At 31.2% G+C, this 18,718-nt stretch overlaps 1 protein-coding gene and 1 non-coding gene across 2 annotated transcripts; both read right to left on the reverse strand.

Annotated features, from left to right (window-relative positions):
- Positions 1-1,795: 1,795 nt before the first annotated feature.
- LOC114380406 (probable LRR receptor-like serine/threonine-protein kinase At1g53440) lies at positions 1,796-14,407 on the reverse strand. The gene is made up of 24 exons (XM_028339442.1): positions 14,192-14,407; positions 9,322-9,508; positions 8,828-8,899; positions 8,171-8,242; positions 7,707-7,778; positions 7,556-7,627; positions 7,333-7,404; positions 7,172-7,243; positions 6,994-7,065; positions 6,794-6,865; positions 6,644-6,715; positions 5,867-5,938; positions 5,656-5,721; positions 5,527-5,586; positions 5,411-5,449; positions 5,274-5,320; positions 4,734-5,104; positions 4,411-4,606; positions 4,189-4,326; positions 3,728-3,840; positions 3,394-3,604; positions 3,077-3,314; positions 2,742-2,892; positions 1,796-2,432 (listed from the first exon to the last, which is right to left on the reverse strand). The coding sequence occupies exons 1-24, from the start codon at positions 14,304-14,306 to the stop codon at positions 2,061-2,063; spliced, it is 3,024 nt and encodes a 1,007-aa protein (XP_028195243.1). The 5' UTR covers positions 14,307-14,407; the 3' UTR covers positions 1,796-2,060.
- A 3,534-nt stretch (positions 14,408-17,941) lies between these two features.
- Positions 17,942-18,013, reverse strand: TRNAR-UCU. Its single transcript has one exon. It is a non-coding gene; the product is annotated as a tRNA-Arg (tRNA).
- Positions 18,014-18,718: the final 705 nt, after the last annotated feature.

The raw sequence follows: 18,718 nt of genomic DNA on the forward strand, positions 1-18,718 counted from the left end.
TAACTTGTTCTTGAATTATGCGGGACTTATTTTGGATGTTTCCTAATGCTGTACAAACATGTTTATATCAAAAGGAGTCTGCGTGTTATAATTCACTATTGGCTTAACATTATTTTTGCTTAAGCACAAAATGACTGTTATATCAAAAAGAGGGAAATGTCAGTTCACTAATCATAAGATGTTGCTTAATTACCCTGTGGTTAGGTAAAAGTTTGCATTTAAGTGCAGATTAGTAATATCACACCCAAAAGGGTGTCAGGACATTGCAATATTTATCTATATTGATGCTTTATTACCATTGTAAACTTTTATCAGCACCAGTTTATAACTATAATCCAAAGTTCAAGGATAGTGCTTATGTATCATAAAATGGTTTGTCTTACTTTTAATAGTGTTACAGATTGGCAGATCAAAGTGGAATGGAAATGTGGGGAACTCTGGTCTTGTTCTAAGAGTTGATGTTACCAACAACAAAGCTTTGTCTTTATGTGAATAGAAAACCCTATTTTGGCAGTGTATTAGTTTTGTCATATTGGATCGTGGTTTACTGCTTATTGAATTAATGTCTAATTATTTTACGGGTATATAACTTCTAAAAGTTAGATTCAAATTGAGTTGTGAGACTACTTCTCGTTATTTTTTCTTGAGTTGTGGGAGTACTTCTAGTTGTTATTTTTCTTAGATTAGTATTAATATTCACATTCTAATAGTTATTTAATTGTGGAGGATCTTTCCTTTGTAAGAGAAGTGCAGCTTCTCAATCAATTTTTCCTTCAAATGATGGGAAAATTAGATATGAATTTTGGTATAAGATCCCTTGATCTTCGTCGGTCTTGCCGTGCTCATAGCTTTTAAATCAGACATTAAAAAAGAACCAGTCAATTGTCACCTGAATAAAGCTTGAAGATTAACCTGTGGGTTTATTTAACTATCATCTATCGTTGGGATCATAGAGACTATTGGCTAAAGTTTTGACAGTTTCTGGCAAGGCTGTAGCATGTTCTTAACAAACCATGAAAATAAGTTTACATCCGTAGAAAAATCTCTAGGAATTCATACTTTAAGGCAATAACTGTTTTCAGTTTGGCATAAACTTTTTCTTCATTTATTATTTGTTGAATTTCGATGTTAAATTTTAAGGCTGTGATCCTATCTCCAAGCCTTACAATTCATCGAAGTCTAATAAACAATAATATTCACCCAAAAACATCTGATGGTTTTGTATGATGCAAATTAAACCTTCCTATCTGACATCACTGAGTTATGCCTCAGAAATCAATGTTGTTGGCACTTTGAAACTTAAGTTGAATGTAATATTCTTAAGATTAACACATTAATTGGGGGTTTCGACCAAAAGGGAAATTCTATTTGAAATTTATTAAATGGGATAGGGTAAATCGTACATTACTTCACTGAATATGAAATTGTTAAAAGAATTGAGACTTTGATTCTTATTTTTTTTATAATGAAGTTGTAAAAAGTCCAATGAATTTAATTTTTTTAATTATTTATATAAAGTCATAAAATTTCCACACCTTTAAAGTTGTGATTATTTTTTAAAATTAATTTTGAATGACTTTAGAATCGTTTTAATTATAATTTTATATTTTATTATTTAATTCTTTTAAAAATTTAAAATAATTGTAATTAATATTTTTTATAACTCAAAAATTTAAAGTCATTCAAATAATAATTATAAAATTATTAAACGACTTTAAAGTAAAAAAAAATTATGATTTTATATAAATAATCACAAAAAAAAATAAAAATCGTTAAATTTTTTACAACTTCACTATTGAAAAAAAATCAAAGTCATGAATTTTTTTATTATTTCATACCTAAAAATAGTAAAATAATTTATGACTTACCACATTTGAAAATTAATTCAAAAATATCCCCATTTAATAAAATTCCAAATGAAATTGAAACCCCCATTAATAGCCTTTAAACCACCATACATACATATAGCAAGCAACTATGAATTAAAATTTAATGAGTTAACTTCCCCTACTTGCAAATCACACATAATTGGAAAATCTAAGAAGTTGATCGGTTGAAGCCTAATCAATTCTACTTGGAAGTGATATGGAGGAGTCAAGCCATGGCCCCCCCATTGATTTGCTTCTTTGCTCTATACTATCTTCTGAGAATGCAGAAGAGACTTGAGTTTGACTGTCTTGTGATAGCATCTCAAAGGCTTTAAATCTTACATCTTCTGCACTGTCACCGCGTTTAATAATTGGTGCTTGAATTGGAGTTTTTCCATCAAGCATGCTCACTACTGATGACATACATGGTCTAAGAGTGGGAGAAGGATTGGTGCACAAGAGTGCTAACTGCAGCATTCTCATGGCCTCTTCTGAGGAGTACTTTGAACCAAGACTTGGATCCACCAGCTCCAGAAGGTTTCCTTGCTCTTGGAGAACATAGGCCTTCAATGACATGCAACAAATAGTATTAGAAATTCAAGCAAACAATAACGGGGAAACAAGAAAGGAAAGCACAAAATAAGAAAAAAGATAAGTATATTATGCCTACTTATATTTAAAGTATCAAATTATCCTCAATCCTTATTGTAGTAGGAGATGAATGGCATGAAGACTTGGATATAGATGAAAAAGGCAAGATACTTTGAAAATATTGAACTAGGTATATTTTGTGACGATGACAGGATAATTTGTGTATTATGCACCCCAGATGCTCCCACTTCAATCTATCGAAAACACAAAAGTGTAACTTACCCAATCTAAAAGATATACAAACTCCTCCTTTGGCCTATAATTTGTGTTGCTCTTTCCACTAACAATCTCTAAAGCTACAATTCCAAAGCTATAGACATCTGCTTTGTCAGTCAAGTAACCCCTCATAGCATACTCAGGAGCCATGTAACCACTGATAAGAAAACATTTAATACCCTTGTGTCAGTGATTTCACAAATCAATGAAATGTGTATTTTTTTTTTTATTTAAATGATTATAAATGCAAGCTATAGATATATTGTGGATAACACTGCAAGCCTATTAATGATGAACAAAGTCTAGGATTCAAACAGGAAATGCTGTGGCATAGTACTAACATTGTCCCAGCAACTTTTGTGCTGATATGAGTATTCTCTTCTTCATCAAGTTTGGCTAAACCAAAGTCAGAGATCTTGGCATGCAGATGTTTATCAAGTAAGACATTGGTTGCCTTAATATCCCTGTGCACTATTTTCAACCTTGATTCCTCATGAAGATAAGCTAAGCCCTTTGCAATACCCAGACAAATTTGCATTCTTCTGGGCCAGTCCAATTGCATCCTCTCATGTTCTTTACCTAGAAAAGGAAAACCTTTTCAGTTAGATTTTAACTTGGTAGCGGCATACACAGCCAAAGATGTTCATGAAGCATTTACCAAAAAGTGCACGAGCAAGACTATTGTTCTCCATGTACTGATATACTAGCAGCAGCTGGTTTCCTTCAATGCAACAGCCATAAAGTTTCACAAGGTTTGGATGCTGCAAAGCAGATATCATGCCTATTTCATTGATGAATTCACGATTCCCTTGCTTTGATTTGGAGGAGAGCTGCTTAACAGCAATCACAGCACCATCTGATAGTACACCCTGTGAATAGCAGTATCTTTAGTACCATGTTTTCATTTTAAAAAATATTGGGGATAAAAAGACTTAACCCCAATGTTTCAAAACTTCATACTGCATAAGATGATTATAATCTATCAAATTTACCTTGAATACTGGTCCAAAGCCTCCTTCACCTATCTTATTTGCTGGGTCAAAGTTATTAGTAGCAGCTTTAATTTGTCTTAAACTGAAATAACCTGTTTTCAGACCTAGAAGTTCTGCAACAAGGTAGATGTAGCTACTCAGAAATAAAATGTATAATTGAAAAGAAAGAGAGGTGATAGAGATACAGAAAGAGAGAAATCAGAGAATTGTTTTTGAGAAACCAAGTGTGCATTTTCTGTTACCTTAAAATTACCACAATTTAGATCTCGGCAATAAATTTCAAGTTGTTATATAATCTACTATTAATATTTATAAAAAAAATTCATGTCTATTAGTATATTCCAAGATTCTAATAGATGTATATGCATCATGCTTGACTGCAAACCAATCTGAACTTTGTAATATCAAAAACCAAATCAAAAGGGTTGTAACTGCCTGCTTAATTTGGACTTTAATCTTACCTTGGTCTGTTTGATCTTTCTGACAAAGGAAACCCATCTTCCAAAGAGCAAAGAGCATCAATATGACAATCACACATGCCCCAGCTACAATTCCAACAATTGTTCCAGTAGAGAACCCATGTGCATAAACTTTAAAGTCTACAGCAAAGTGGAAATGCTTACAGAACATGAAAGGACAAGGTATTTGAAAGAGAGGACACCAATATTATGAAAACTACTTACTTGGGGTCACAGTGATAGCAGATATGAGAGGTCCATATACACCTCTTATAGGAATGGCATTAGTTCCTTTCCCTGCCCAGGATAAGTGGATTTCCAAGGTGCTTTCTGTAACATTAACATTAAACTCCCTAGTGATTCCCTTACCAACTCCCCCAGCTTCTTTCGCAATGTTAAAATCTTTCAAATATTTAAAACCCTGTCAATGTACAGTAATGAAAATATCGAACTTTAGAACTCGTGTTATTGGAGAACCAGATACAAAATATGAGTAAAATTTTAGGAGAAACAAAAAAAATGTAACATTGTTTGCTTCATTTACTCACTTGAATTGATACATCAAATACACGCTTTCCAAGGTTGCTATATGAGTGGTCATCAGAGAATGCTATCTCAGCAAAATGAAGTTTCACTTTATAATTGCCGTTCAGCATACAAAGGCCATAGTAATTAAGATACAGAGGAGCTATGCGGGCTGTGTGGTAGTAATCAGGGCCATTAATATCCAAAGAAAACTGATTTGTTGCTATATAATCAGCTTTATCATTTCCTAGATATACTCCAGTGCTGCTATAAGCCCATTTGCCACTATTACCAGGAACATAGTTTGAAATGCCAAATGGACTGAGGTCAGCTTCATATTCATTGCCCTCAAACTTTGTTTCAGGTCCTCCACAGTTTATGAACAGTGAATGAACTGGAGAGAGACACAGTGAAAGCGAATAATTTATCAAGAAAAATGAATATGCTTAATGAAAAAGCAGGGAAATAAAGAAAAACAAAAAACAAAACTTGTTCTCATACATGTTACTTCAAATTTCAAAATTTCAAAAAACAATGTTGGTTATCTAAGTCTAGACACTCACACTGGGGTTTTCCTGAACAAGGTTGGCCAATCTTCAAACAAGATATTCTACAAGATATAAAGATATAATATTAGTTTCAACTGATGATTCATAGCTGATATTATAGAACTAAAACTAGTCCACAAGAAGGAACATACGAAGTGTTTGCTGTGCGAGAGAGGCTTGAAGCTAAGTTCCTGTTCAATGATAATACCATGCTTATTATTGGCATAGGTGAAATGCTTAAATAATTTGTAGACAAAAAGAAGCTTACACATCCAGCATTTGGCAAATATTTGCAGAAGTCTTTGTGAAATTGTTCAAAGATAAATCACTGAAAGAGAACATAAAGTGAGAATAAATTTCATAATTCAATGAGTGCTAACTAAAGAGATATGCTTACATATGCTTTTTTATGCTCAGTATCCAATCAGGAATTGGTCCACTTAGAGAATTGTTTGTCAGAAACCTGCATCCATCATGAATATATGTCTCATTATATCAGAAAAAAATAAGTTGAGAAAAAGCAACCAACATTCTTGAGATCAAATTAATATAAACATTCACATCCTTTCGGCTAATCTTCTTGCTGGCAAATGAAAATACACACTTACAAGTAATTTAGATTTCCCAAATCCTGAAATGAATCTGGGATTGAACCTGTTAACATGTTGGAGCTCAGATCTCTGAAAGAGAAAATAGGAAATTACTATGATGTAGTAATGGCACATGCCACTTCCAAATTCTAACAACAAAATATAATGGAGGTAATATCAAGTTTCCAATAATTTTTATTTTTTTTCTCTTTTTGCTGGCATTTTGAAACACAATATTGCAGATAATAATTTGCACAGATGATGCATACTAAAATTTATATCCACATTCTTGGTAGTTATATTGTCATTATACTGGTATAACTAACCAACAAATCACAATCACCTTAAAGGAAATGCCCCCAATGATTACACAAACAGATGAAGAGTGTCCAAAAATAAGTCTTGAAAAATATCTAACAATAGTTGATTACCAGAGGGGCAAAGAAGTGTTAATCACAAAATTAATTGGATTCAAATTATTTCCTAAATCCTGATCTTTATAATGTAGAAATTCAATACTCATAAACTTTATCTAATGAAGAATAGATGGAGAAAAGGTGCTACCTAACAATATAGGTGCAAAATTAAAATAAACACATACTGTAGAAATGGAGATGATAAAATGATCAAATTATTACAGAGTGACTTCTAAATCCTTAATTGTGTCATGATTCAACTAAAATTAGAATGTGTTTTTGTATACTAAAATTAAATAGATAATAATGAGATTGGTAAACAGGTAGATAAAAAAACTAAAGAATATATAGCTAGTTATATACTCTTGATGCAACTTACATGATTTTCAAACTTTCTATTTCTCCAATGTAGTTTGGAATGGGACCAGTTATTAAGCAATTCCTCAATTCCCTGAGTAACAGAAATATGATAGAAGCCTAAATGAATTATATAGTTCTTCGCGTAAGAGCAGTTAAGGTTTCAACTCACAGTTTTAGCAAAAGTTTCAAATTCTTCAGATTAGGAAATGTCATAGTTGGTCCCTTCAAATCAGATATCCTCCTGATATATAAATGTTTCATCAATGAAAAGAAGATGTTCCACTATAAGAGATTGCATTCCATTACGATTGTAAAATGCACACAAAATGTAATAATTTTGGAATACTCTTAAAAGGACAAAGTGCTCACAATTCTGTCAAATTTGTCAAGTAAGATATGACAGAAGGAATTGGGCCGTCCAAGGATGTGCCCTGCAAATCCCTACAAAAAGTTTTCTTAGATAATACAATGCAAGTTAATCATGATATAACTTTATTTTATTCTTCAACAGAGAAAAGGTCATGGATGAACCAAAATTTAGACTCACAATCTATCAAGTTTGGTCCAGTTCCCAATAAAACTGGGTATTTTCCCAGATAAACTGTTTCCATCTATCCTACTGCATGCAGAAAATGTTGTTATTTCACAATTTAACAAACATAAAATAAAGACAAACGGAAAAAAATTGCATCACATTAAATCACTTACAACTGAGTGAGATTCTTTAGATTTCCATATGTTTCTGGTATTATCCCTGTGAAATTATTTGCACAAAGAAGTCTGTAGATTCATTTAGTTAAAGTGAAAAAAAAGGAGTTAGGGATGTGTGGAGAAAACAGTATGAAATTGTAGATAATATGGAGACAATTTAATGATTTAAATTGATTATGTAAATCAAATGAAATTAAAAAAATGAAACAAATAGTCTCACAATCTCAGCAAGTTGCTCATTTTTCCAAGGCTCGGGGGAAGAGGTCCCTCAAGTTGATTATCTTCCAAGATCCTGTAAACATGGATTACAAATATAATTATTCCACCTCCAGTTTTAATCAATTGGCATCATAGTTTTCTCAAACGCTTACAGTTCTTGCAGACTAGCCATGTCACCAATTTCTGAGGGAATTGAACCAGTAAGTCGATTTCCCAAAAGGTTCCTGAAGCATGTAGCAATTGTACTGTGAGGAATCATGCAAACCCCATTTAGGATTTTTTTTTTTAATTAAAATGTAATGATAGTATAACAGATTTTACACTATCATTCAATAATAGGTTGTTGGTAAGATTATTGACTTCTAGTTGGTCGTCGGCTACGTAGATCACACCACGCCATTTGATTCTTAAAAACCAAAGCCTTATCTAGGGTGATTTCTAATGGGTTAACAATGTAAAAAATTTTACACTTACAATTTATGAAAACTAAACTCAATATCAAGAAGGAAAAAAAAAAGACAGTTGCAAAGGTTCTTAGTTAACAAATGAAGAACATGCCTCACAAATAGAGCAAGCAAGATGAAAACACACAGATGCATAGGTAATGATGACTTACAGAGTGACAACTGATGAGAGGCGTCCAAGGCTTTTTGGAATTGAGCCATTGAAATTATTCCAAGTGAGATCACTGCTCAGTATAAAAGTTTCAGTTAGTTATTTCAAAGTAGATTCCTTTGCATTTCATGAAGTTAATAATGTTTTGACTTTCATATAAAAGAACTAGAATGTATACTACTAATGACAAAATAACACTACAAATATTGCAATTCACCTTTCATATTTGTATAACAGCATGCATGGTGGGGCATTACTCTACAATCCATAGTTTCTTTTATCGGTTGAAATCAAAGACAGTACTAGAAAGTTTATAATAACTCATGTGTCCTATTCAACCAATTCAACTAGACCTCATTGGTTAGTTGATTAGTGTTCATAGTTTTATTTTCTTATTTGGTCGACTTTTTCATTACTTCATTAATGGTTAGTTATAATTACCATTTTTTTGGCATTTATTTATTAAGAAATTGGGTATCCGTAAATGCTTAACATTGATCCCACCTGATTAGCATACCCAAAAGGATAGCATAGTAACTCCCTCATTTGTGACTACAACAGTTACGGACATGGTTAATCCATATTTTCTATAACAGTGCAGCATTTGTGAACATACAACTAAAAAAGTAAGAGACAAAAAGAATTTATAACCACTTACAGTATTTCTAGTCGAGTTAAATTTCCAAATTCATCGGGTATAGGTCCAGATATATTGAGACCCTTGAGCGCACTGTCAGCCAATGTGTTAAATTAGAATTCTCAAATGAATATTGTTTATTAATTTAATAAATACGAATGAATGTAAAGTAACCAAAGGTGACCAATGGTCCAAGTGGATGGAAAAATAAAAAATATGATTAGGAGAAAAGATTCTACTATAAGTGATTAATGTTTTTCAATAAAAATTAATCATTTAAAAAATTGATAGATACTTCACACTAGTATTATTATCTAAAAAAAAAAAGTAACCAAAGGTAACATCTTTCACGTGTTAGTTTCATTATGCCTTAAAAAAAACATATTAGTTTCATTATAATTTTTTTTTTCACAAACTCACACTATTGCCTATTGGTGTTAATAACAAATTGTCTAAGTTGCACAAAATCCAACTGTAGAAGACACTAGTAAGGGAGGGTTTGAAAAAAAGCTTACATTGCTGTCACATGGCAAGTAGTGTTATTGTTGAAAGAGCAATCACACGTGACATTCCTTATGATTTGAGACTTATTATCCCTTGAAATGTTCCTGTTATCAAATCCTCTATCCCCGTTGCAAGAACGTTGTGTAACTTTCCAATTCAGGTTCTCTACCTTGTCTGATATTGCTTGTAGCAATTTCACTGCAACATATAGAAGGCAAATAAATTAATTAGTTTTATTCTCAGGCTACATGCATCTTATATTTCTGGTATTAAGATCTATAATCTTTTCAAAAGAAGAACTGTAAAATAATACTATGTCAATTTAGGTAAATTCTAGATTGTGACCTACTCATATTTTAACAAGCACAAGCTTTAGCAAAACTCTTGTGGTCAAAAGCTTTCATTAGCAAACATATGCATAAGCCCATTGCAACTCTAGTCAATAGCCTCAACAATTTGAGCACGATGCTATCTTTATATCCATTAATTTGACTAAGTCAAACAAGGCGGGCAATAAATATAAGAAAAAATTGAACTTTGCATACATGCAAAGCTAATCTTTTTCCTAATTTTTTATTGTCAACACTTGTCATATGAACCCCATGCAGCATCCATCTAGTCCTATTAGAGTAGTATCATTATAACAAACCGTCAATAATAAGTAAAACATGATCATCGTACCGTCCACAATAAAGATAACTAAACCTTAAGCTGGAGAAATCGATATGGTTTTAGGGGTACAAATCATATGACTAATCATTACATTGACAATTATGCCATGTTTATCCTAAAATAAAGAACTATTAGAACGTGTTGGCACACAATTTGACTCACCTATCTATTTATCAAAATTCATCTATCACATTTTTTTTTTACTTTCTGTTTGTCTCCTTTAATTTACTTTCTTCTGTTGCAGCCTTGATTTTTATGAGCCAAATATTTAGTTCATTTTACTCTCTTTCGCATCTAAAATGTGAATAGGATTGGAAAAATTAAAGGATATTTGATTTGGTTGTTTTTTGTTTTTATTTTTACTATAAATAAAAATGGTGATGAAAATGTATTTGGTTAGATTTTTGAAAATATTTTAGTAAAAATATTTTTCTAAACGAACCAAAAATTAAAAACAAAAAAATCTTATTTTCAGTTGAAACCAAGAATCTCATTTTAGTAAAATGAAAATACGATGACAAAAAATACAATTTTAAGTAAATCTAAAAAATATTTCCTTTTGAAAACATATTTTCAATATTTTTATCTCTCGAAAGAAAAAATAAAAAATAAAAAATTAAATCAAATATATTTTTAAAATTTTAATCTTTTAAAAATATAAACAATTTTTAGAAAATAAAAATAATAAATAAAAATACAACCTAAAGATACCCTAATAATGGAGCAGGTGGGTAGAAGTGACATTTCTCTATTAATTGTTGGCGTGCTGGTGACTAGTAAGGCACCGAAACTTCTCTCATACCGAAATAGTGATAAAAGTAAAATTAAAATCATGTCTTTGGAAAACTATCAGGATCCGTCCAAGAGTTAGTGAGACGTAAGGTGAATTTTAAGATTTTTTTTTTAACTTCAAATGAGAGAGATATATTAGTTTTTTTTGTGAAAATATGTGGGTTTTTTTATCAATGTGATTTTTTTTGTTTCATAGAAACTAATAAATTTTTTATGGACCTAAAGCTTAAGCGATCCTTACTGCTGCTTACACCAAAAGGGCAAAAATCTAAAAAAGGAACGGATGCGATCAGCCACACTGTCTTTCTGACATCTAGACAACTATCACATGGCCTTTATATTACCAATTTGCCCTCACTTTATTTAACAAATTTTCATCCTCGTGACTTGCTCCACAGCTGTAAATTGTAATATGTGGTGAACATATTTCAGTCATAAATTATTAATGTCTTATCTCAACTACATATGATTCCCTGAAGATGGATACAATTACAGATATTATAATGCTAATCAATGATGTGACAGTGATTAAACAATAAAATAAAATACTTAGTGAAAAATATTTATTCAAAAGTCCTGTAAAGCAATTGTAAAACGGTCTTTCCAATAATAAAATAAATATAGAATACAAATTATAAATATCTTATGTTTCATATGCATGATTCATGCCTTGAGTTGACTATAATAACTGATATTACAATATTAATCAATACTGCGATATTGATTAAAGGAATAAAAATCAAATACACTTGATAGAAAATATGTATGGCTTGAGAATTATCATCTTTAAACCTTTGATCAAAGAGCACTACAAGAACTTTAACTCCTATGAAGGATCTAGTTAGATACGTGACACCTATGACAATTAGTCCTAGGTGTACATATCTTTTATTTGTATTAAGGAGTTTTCGTCTTGTTTGTTGTGAGATTAATCTAATAATCTCATGTCTTCCGTTAGAGAGATAAAAATCATCAACCCTTCTGTATTTGTATAAGCTAATTCTATCTAAGGCCAGTCAATTTAGGTTTTATAATTGTCTAGGATTAAGAGAGTCTATCATAGAATTTGATCCAATATCAACATTGGATTCTATATCTACTATTTGTTCCAGTTGGTTCGAAAATTTGTCCTTCTAAAGAATCTATCTAGGATTCCAGGATGTTGAATTATAGATTCAATAACAGGATTGTGTCCTGAGACTATTTGTGAGGTTTCGATAAATGGTGTTGTCCTCATTTTCTAGGCTTTGCTAAAACGAATTTAGTCGAAGTTTGGCTTGTTGTTTTTCCTAGATCAAGTTTAGAAAGCTGTGTTGTAATTTTATTGAGTTCGTTTGTAGATAAACGAATTTGTTGGTCTTTTGTTTTAAGAGTATTCAAAATATCGTTAATTTTATTTTCTAATGTTTGTATTTTGTTAAACAACAAATGTTGTATTTTTGTTAAGCTGTCTAAGGTTTCAGATAAAACTTCAAAAGACTTTATCGAAAGTTTGTTACTAGAGTTATTATTATTAATTACATCACAATGTCTATCCAGAGCTAATGTAAAGGCTCTCATACCAAAGAGGTACCGAGAAGCCTATATAAAAGGTGAAAGAATATGAAATAAATAGTAAGAATAATATAAATCAGCAAAGGTGGTAGTGCCTCCTAGTAAGATTTAAATAAGAGGTACCGAGAAGTCTATATAAACGGTGAAAGAATATAAAATAAATAGTAAGAATAATATAAATCAGCAAAGGTGGCAGTGCCTCCTAGTTAGATTTATATTATATTAAAACAAGTAAATAAATGTACAATTAAGAGTAATCAATAACAGTTAATAGTAAGCGGTCAAGAGTAAGCGATATGCAGAAGAAAAAGATCAAATTAGATGGATAGATGATACTTCTCAAGTGGATACGGTAAGTTATCTTATTTTAGAAAAATATAGAATATGATGAACCCAAAATCTTTTTTTTTTTGAAGAACAAATATACAAGATTCTTATCGGTTTTTTGGATATTAAGCCGAATACTGAAGATCTTTACCAACTCACACTTCTTTGGATCTTACGTTGATCTTATTTTCCTCCAAGGACCCGCCTAACCAAAGAGGACTTTTATCGTTTTTCAAAAACAGCTATCAAGGGCACACCTTTATAGGCTTACCAATCCCAGGTTTTCGAAATCGTAAAAAATGATCTTTCCAATAATAAATTAAATATAGAATACAAACTATAAATATCTTATGTCTCAAATGCATGATTCATGCCTTGAGTTGGCTACAATAACAGATATTACAATACTAATCAATGCTACGACATTGATTAAAGAAATAAAAATCAAATACACTTGGTAAAAAAATATGTATTCTGAATTCTTATTATGACTAGTTACCAGCACGACTCATCTATTAAAAATACAATTACAACCAAGGGTGGGTCTCACCAATAATAAAATAAATAAAAGAATATGGGCCCCCTTTGTTCTCTATAGACGAGGCTACCTTACATCACACATGGTATAACAAAGAGCAATTGTGTGATTTCATTGATTCACAAAAACACTCCGAAATCATGAAATGTCACACCAATAACAAAAGAAATCCAGAATTCATATACAAATTCCTTGTTTCAATTAGAAGATAGAAAAATCCAGATACTCAGAAAGAAGTCTCTTGCTTCAATTAAAAAAAACTCAAGTCCCATATTGACTAGAGATAGCGTCAAGATAGAACATATAAAGTGAGGACAACCCTCACTCTATGAGCTAATTTTTAAGGTTGAGTTAGACCTAGATTTTTTTCTTGGTATCATATAAAGTGATTGGACGTGAGAGGGTGAATTAAAAAATAATCCAAGTCCCACATTGACTAGAAATAATGTCAAAATAGAACATATAAGGTGAGAGTAACCCTTACTCTATTATAAAAAGAGAATAAGTAGAAGAAAAAACAAGAGTAATTAGTCTTAATTGAATAAAAAAATAATTTGAGGTATAGATAAAAGAAATTCAAAATTTTCTTTCATTTTACTCTCTATTCCAATCACTGGGAACCAAAATAATCCCAGAAAATTTTAAAAAAAATAGAAAAAATTTTATTTATTTTTATTTTTGAGCAAGTTAGATGCAGAACTTCTTAAAAAAACTAATTAAATGTAAACGGAAGAAGCAGGGAACAAAAAAAAAACGACATTGGCGATTTCCTTATGGATCTTGTGACAGAAGCAACAATGCAAGTTGAAGAACTAAATTCTGGAAGATGGGTTTGCACTAAAACGGATAAAGTTGAAACTTTGTGAAGTTGGTGTTAAAACCAAAAAGACAGTTTCAGTTTATAGTTTTGGAAGTTACAAAAGTGAAATTTCCAACACACACATAATTAACACATAAAAACCCATAAGATAAAAATAAAATGGAAAATAATTAAGTACCTTCATCTTGTGGTAAGAGTTGAGCGTTGGATCCAAAGTGTAGGGAAGCCAGGAACACAAAAATGAAGCACTTAGACACACGTTTGGAGCTTGAAGACATCACAAACCGCATCATGGTCCTGCGGTGTGTCGGTATCAGAAAGTTTCAGAATGGAGTAGCAAAAACAGAGAAGAGAGTTGCTAAAGATTATTTTTGTAGAATTTAAAAGAGGATCTCACATAAGACATTATTTATTTGAATTTATTACACAAATATTATATATATAATAAGTTGTTGATTTTCATAATAAACATCTTGTAAAATAATTTTTAATTGATTGATAATGTAAAAAATACTAATAATATATGTCAAGGGATCTAATTCATTAGTTGAGAAAATACATTAGTTATGTTGTTTTTTATTCTTATAAGATCAAATTTTAGGTTTGAATATTTTTACTTATTTTTTATATAATTAGAAGAGAAATGAAATAAAAAAGACATAAAATAAATTATGAAATAATGTTACAAAGACAGGAGAAGTAACGCGAGAAGTAAAGAATTAAGTATTGTAAACTATATTGAAGTAAAAAATGTCACATAATTATTACAGTTATGTATATATATATACTCTACTTTTTAGTTGGAGTGTGCATTAATATCCTACACAAAAAAAAAAAAATTGTTGACAAAGAAACCACTCATAATTAAATATTAACAATGAACAAAGTTGTTTTTATAGAAAAATGATAGGAATAAATATCAACTTTAAAAGGATCAATATTTATTTATTTATTTTATTCCTATATGAATTAATGACAATTTCAGTAAATATGCTTTTTATATATTAATATTGTTATACTTTATGAGAAATAAAAAAGAATAAATTATAATGGTCCAGAGTTCAAGTCATCGCTTGACTTGATTTCCGCGTCTGAGTAATGTTATTAAAATAATGGTCCTGTTAAAGTCATCGCTTGACTTGACTTCCCCGTTTGCGAACGGCGTGTGCCTTAAGTTCTTTAAGGAGTTGTACGTAATTGGAGTAATTAAAAATTTACTAAAGTTTTTAGATCGGAGTTCTACCACATAATAAGATCCCAATATAAGTGAGTGAAAAACTTCTTCCCTGATATCTATAATGGAGATGCTCTTAGACATTTGACACCACTTAGAAACGTGTGGATGACTTTGATTAATTTCTCTTTTTTTTATAACTAGAAAAATTAAATGAATTATATCATAAAGGTTCACCAAGATTTGGATACACTTAATTGATTAATTTCTTTTAGTCCTATATGCAATGTGCCAAATTTGTCCTAACTCCTAAGTAACATAAAAATATCTCGGGTGTGCAATAACTACAGAAATAAAAGAAAAATTAGGATGAAATTATACTAAAAAAGTATTGTAAATTCTCTTATTTTGTTTTTTTCGCAGAATAAAGCATGAGAAGAATGGCTAATACCATAGTTACCTTAGCAAATACTGCATCTTAAAAGAGATCCTAGACATTTTGAAATGAATGGAAAGAGAGTCTACTTTCATTAAGTGATTTATTAGATAATCGAAAACAGAAAATCTTGAGAACTATTCGAAACTCAGAAGAATTACGGGAAGGGGCCATTGAACAGCTGGAAAAAGCCCAAGCCCGCTTAAGGAAAGTCGAAACGGAAGCAGATCGTTTTCGGGTGAATGGCTATTCTGAGATCGAACGAGAAAAATTGAATTTAATTAATTCAATTTATACGACTTTGGAACAATTAGAAAATTACAAAAACGAAGCCATTCATTTTGAACAACAAAGAGTGATTAATCAAGTCCGACAACGGGTTTTACAACAAGCCTTACAGGGAGCTCTAGGAACTCTAAAGAGTTGCTTGAACAACGAGTTACATTTACGTACTGTCAGTGCTAATATTGGCATGTTTGGGACGATGAAAGAAAAAATAACTGATTAGTCTTTCTATTATAAAATAGAGTATAGGCATTATTTTTTTCTTCTAAAAAAATAAAATTAAGAAATTTTCATGGTAACCATTCGTGCAGATGAAATTAGTAAAATTATCCGTGAACGCATTGAGCAATATAATACGGAAGTAAAAATTGTAAATACGGGTACCGTACTTCAAGTAGGCGACGGTATTGCTCGTATTTATGGTCTTGATGAAGTAATGGCGGGTGAATTAGTGGAATTTGAAGAGGGTACTATAGGCATTGCTTTGAATTTGGAATCCAAAAATGTTGGTGTTGTATTAATGGGTGATGGTTTGATGATACAAGAGGGAAGTTCAGTAAAAGCAACAGGAAGAATTGCTCAGATACCTGTAAGTGAGGCTTATTTGGGTCGTGTTATAAATGCCCTGGCTAAACCAATTGATGGTCGAGGAGAAATTTCAGCTTCGGAATCTCGATTAATCGAATCTCCTGCTCCCGGTATTATTTCGAGACGTTCCGTATATGAGCCTCTCCAAACAGGACTTATTGCTATTGATTCGATGATCCCCATAGGACGTGGCCAACGAGAATTAATTATTGGAGACAGACAAACGGGTAAAACAGCAGTAGCCACAGATACTATTCTCAATCAACAGGGACAAAATGTAATATGTGTTTATGTAGCTATTGGTCAAAAAGCATCTTCTGTGGCTCAAGTGGTGAATACCTTACAAGAAAGAGGAGCAATGGAATACACTATTGTAGTAGCTGAAACAGCGGATTCTCCAGCTACATTACAATACCTCGCCCCTTATACAGGAGCAGCTCTGGCTGAATATTTTATGTACCGTGAACGTCACACTTTAATCATTTATGACGATCTCTCCAAACAAGCACAGGCTTATCGCCAAATGTCTCTTCTATTACGAAGACCACCTGGTCGCGAAGCTTATCCAGGAGATGTTTTTTATTTACATTCACGTCTTTTGGAAAGAGCCGCTAAATTAAGTTCTCAGTTAGGCGAAGGAAGTATGACTGCTTTACCAATAGTTGAAACTCAATCGGGAGATGTTTCAGCTTATATTCCTACTAATGTAATTTCCATTACAGATGGCCAAATATTCTTATCTGCCGATCTATTCAATGCTGGAATCAGACCCGCTATTAATGTAGGTATTTCCGTTTCCAGAGTTGGATCGGCGGCTCAAATTAAAGCCATGAAACAAGTAGCTGGTAAATTAAAATTGGAATTAGCACAATTCGCAGAATTAGAAGCTTTTGCCCAATTCGCTTCTGATCTCGATAAAGCTACTCAAAATCAATTAGCAAGAGGTCAACGATTGCGCGAGTTGCTTAAACAATCCCAATCAGCTCCTCTTACCGTGGAAGAACAGATAATAACTATTTATACTGGAACGAATGGTTATCTTGATTCATTAGAAATTGGACAGGTAAGGAAATTTCTTGTTGAGTTACGTGCTTACTTAAACACGAATAAACCTCAATTCAAAGAAATCATATCTTCTACCAAGACATTCACTGGGGAAGCAGAAGTCCTTTTGAAGGAAGCTATTCAAGAACAGATGGAACTCTTTTTACTACAGGAACAGGTAGAAAAAAATTGATTAATCATTTAATAACTTTATAATTTCACTTTCAAATTCTTATAATTAGTATCTTTTAATATCTTTTTATTTCATTTGAATATAATATTAATATATAAATAAAATGAATTTGAATGAAAATAGAAAAAAAAAATAGAATAAATAAAATAGAAGGACAAGGTATAAATTGCATATATTTGCATATATATGCAAATATATGCAAACAATTTGCGTCCAATAGGATTTGAACCTATACCTAAGGTTTAGAAGACCTCTGTCCTATCCATTAGACAATGGACGCATCTATTTTTTTTTTCTTTTATTCTTTAACCTTATTAACTAAAAAAGGTTAAAGAATAAAAGAATTCTATATTCTATATATAGGAATTCTATATTCTATATATAGAAAAGATATAGAAAATTTATAGAAAATAAATAAAATTCAATTTGTTATAAATACCTAAAATAAATACCTAAAACTAAATTAAGAAATTAAAAAAAAGAATTGACAAATTCATTTAAAATTCTAGATTCATTCTATAAAAAAAAAGATAGATTCAAATAGAATAAATAGAGAATATAAGCGGGTAGCGGGAATCGAACCCGCATCGTTAGCTTGGAAGGCTAGGGGTTATAGTCGACGTTGATTCATCATTTTGATTTCAATTTAACGTCTCTAATTCAAAACCGAACGTGAAACTTTTGTTTCATTCGGCTCCTTTACAGAAAAAATTAAGAGATGGAAAATCCAAAAATTGACCCATAACATCTATGTCAGCCTTTTTGTTTTGTATGAATAAGTTTAAAACATCTTGCTTTTTAGATGATCCCTCTAGAAGAGCAGTATTATAATAATCTATGTTTTTTTTCTAGTTACTTCGTTCTCTATTTCTATTTAATAGAATCTTTAGGAAAAGCATAAAATTTCTGTCGAGCTAAAAAAATGTAGATGTCTCTAGTAAACTAAAAGAATCGTTTAATAGCTATTTTGCTTCAATCTCTACTA

The sequence above is a fragment of the Glycine soja genome, chromosome 12 (assembly GCF_004193775.1).
Source record: "Glycine soja cultivar W05 chromosome 12, ASM419377v2, whole genome shotgun sequence".
Taxonomy (NCBI): Eukaryota; Viridiplantae; Streptophyta; class Magnoliopsida; order Fabales; family Fabaceae; genus Glycine; species Glycine soja.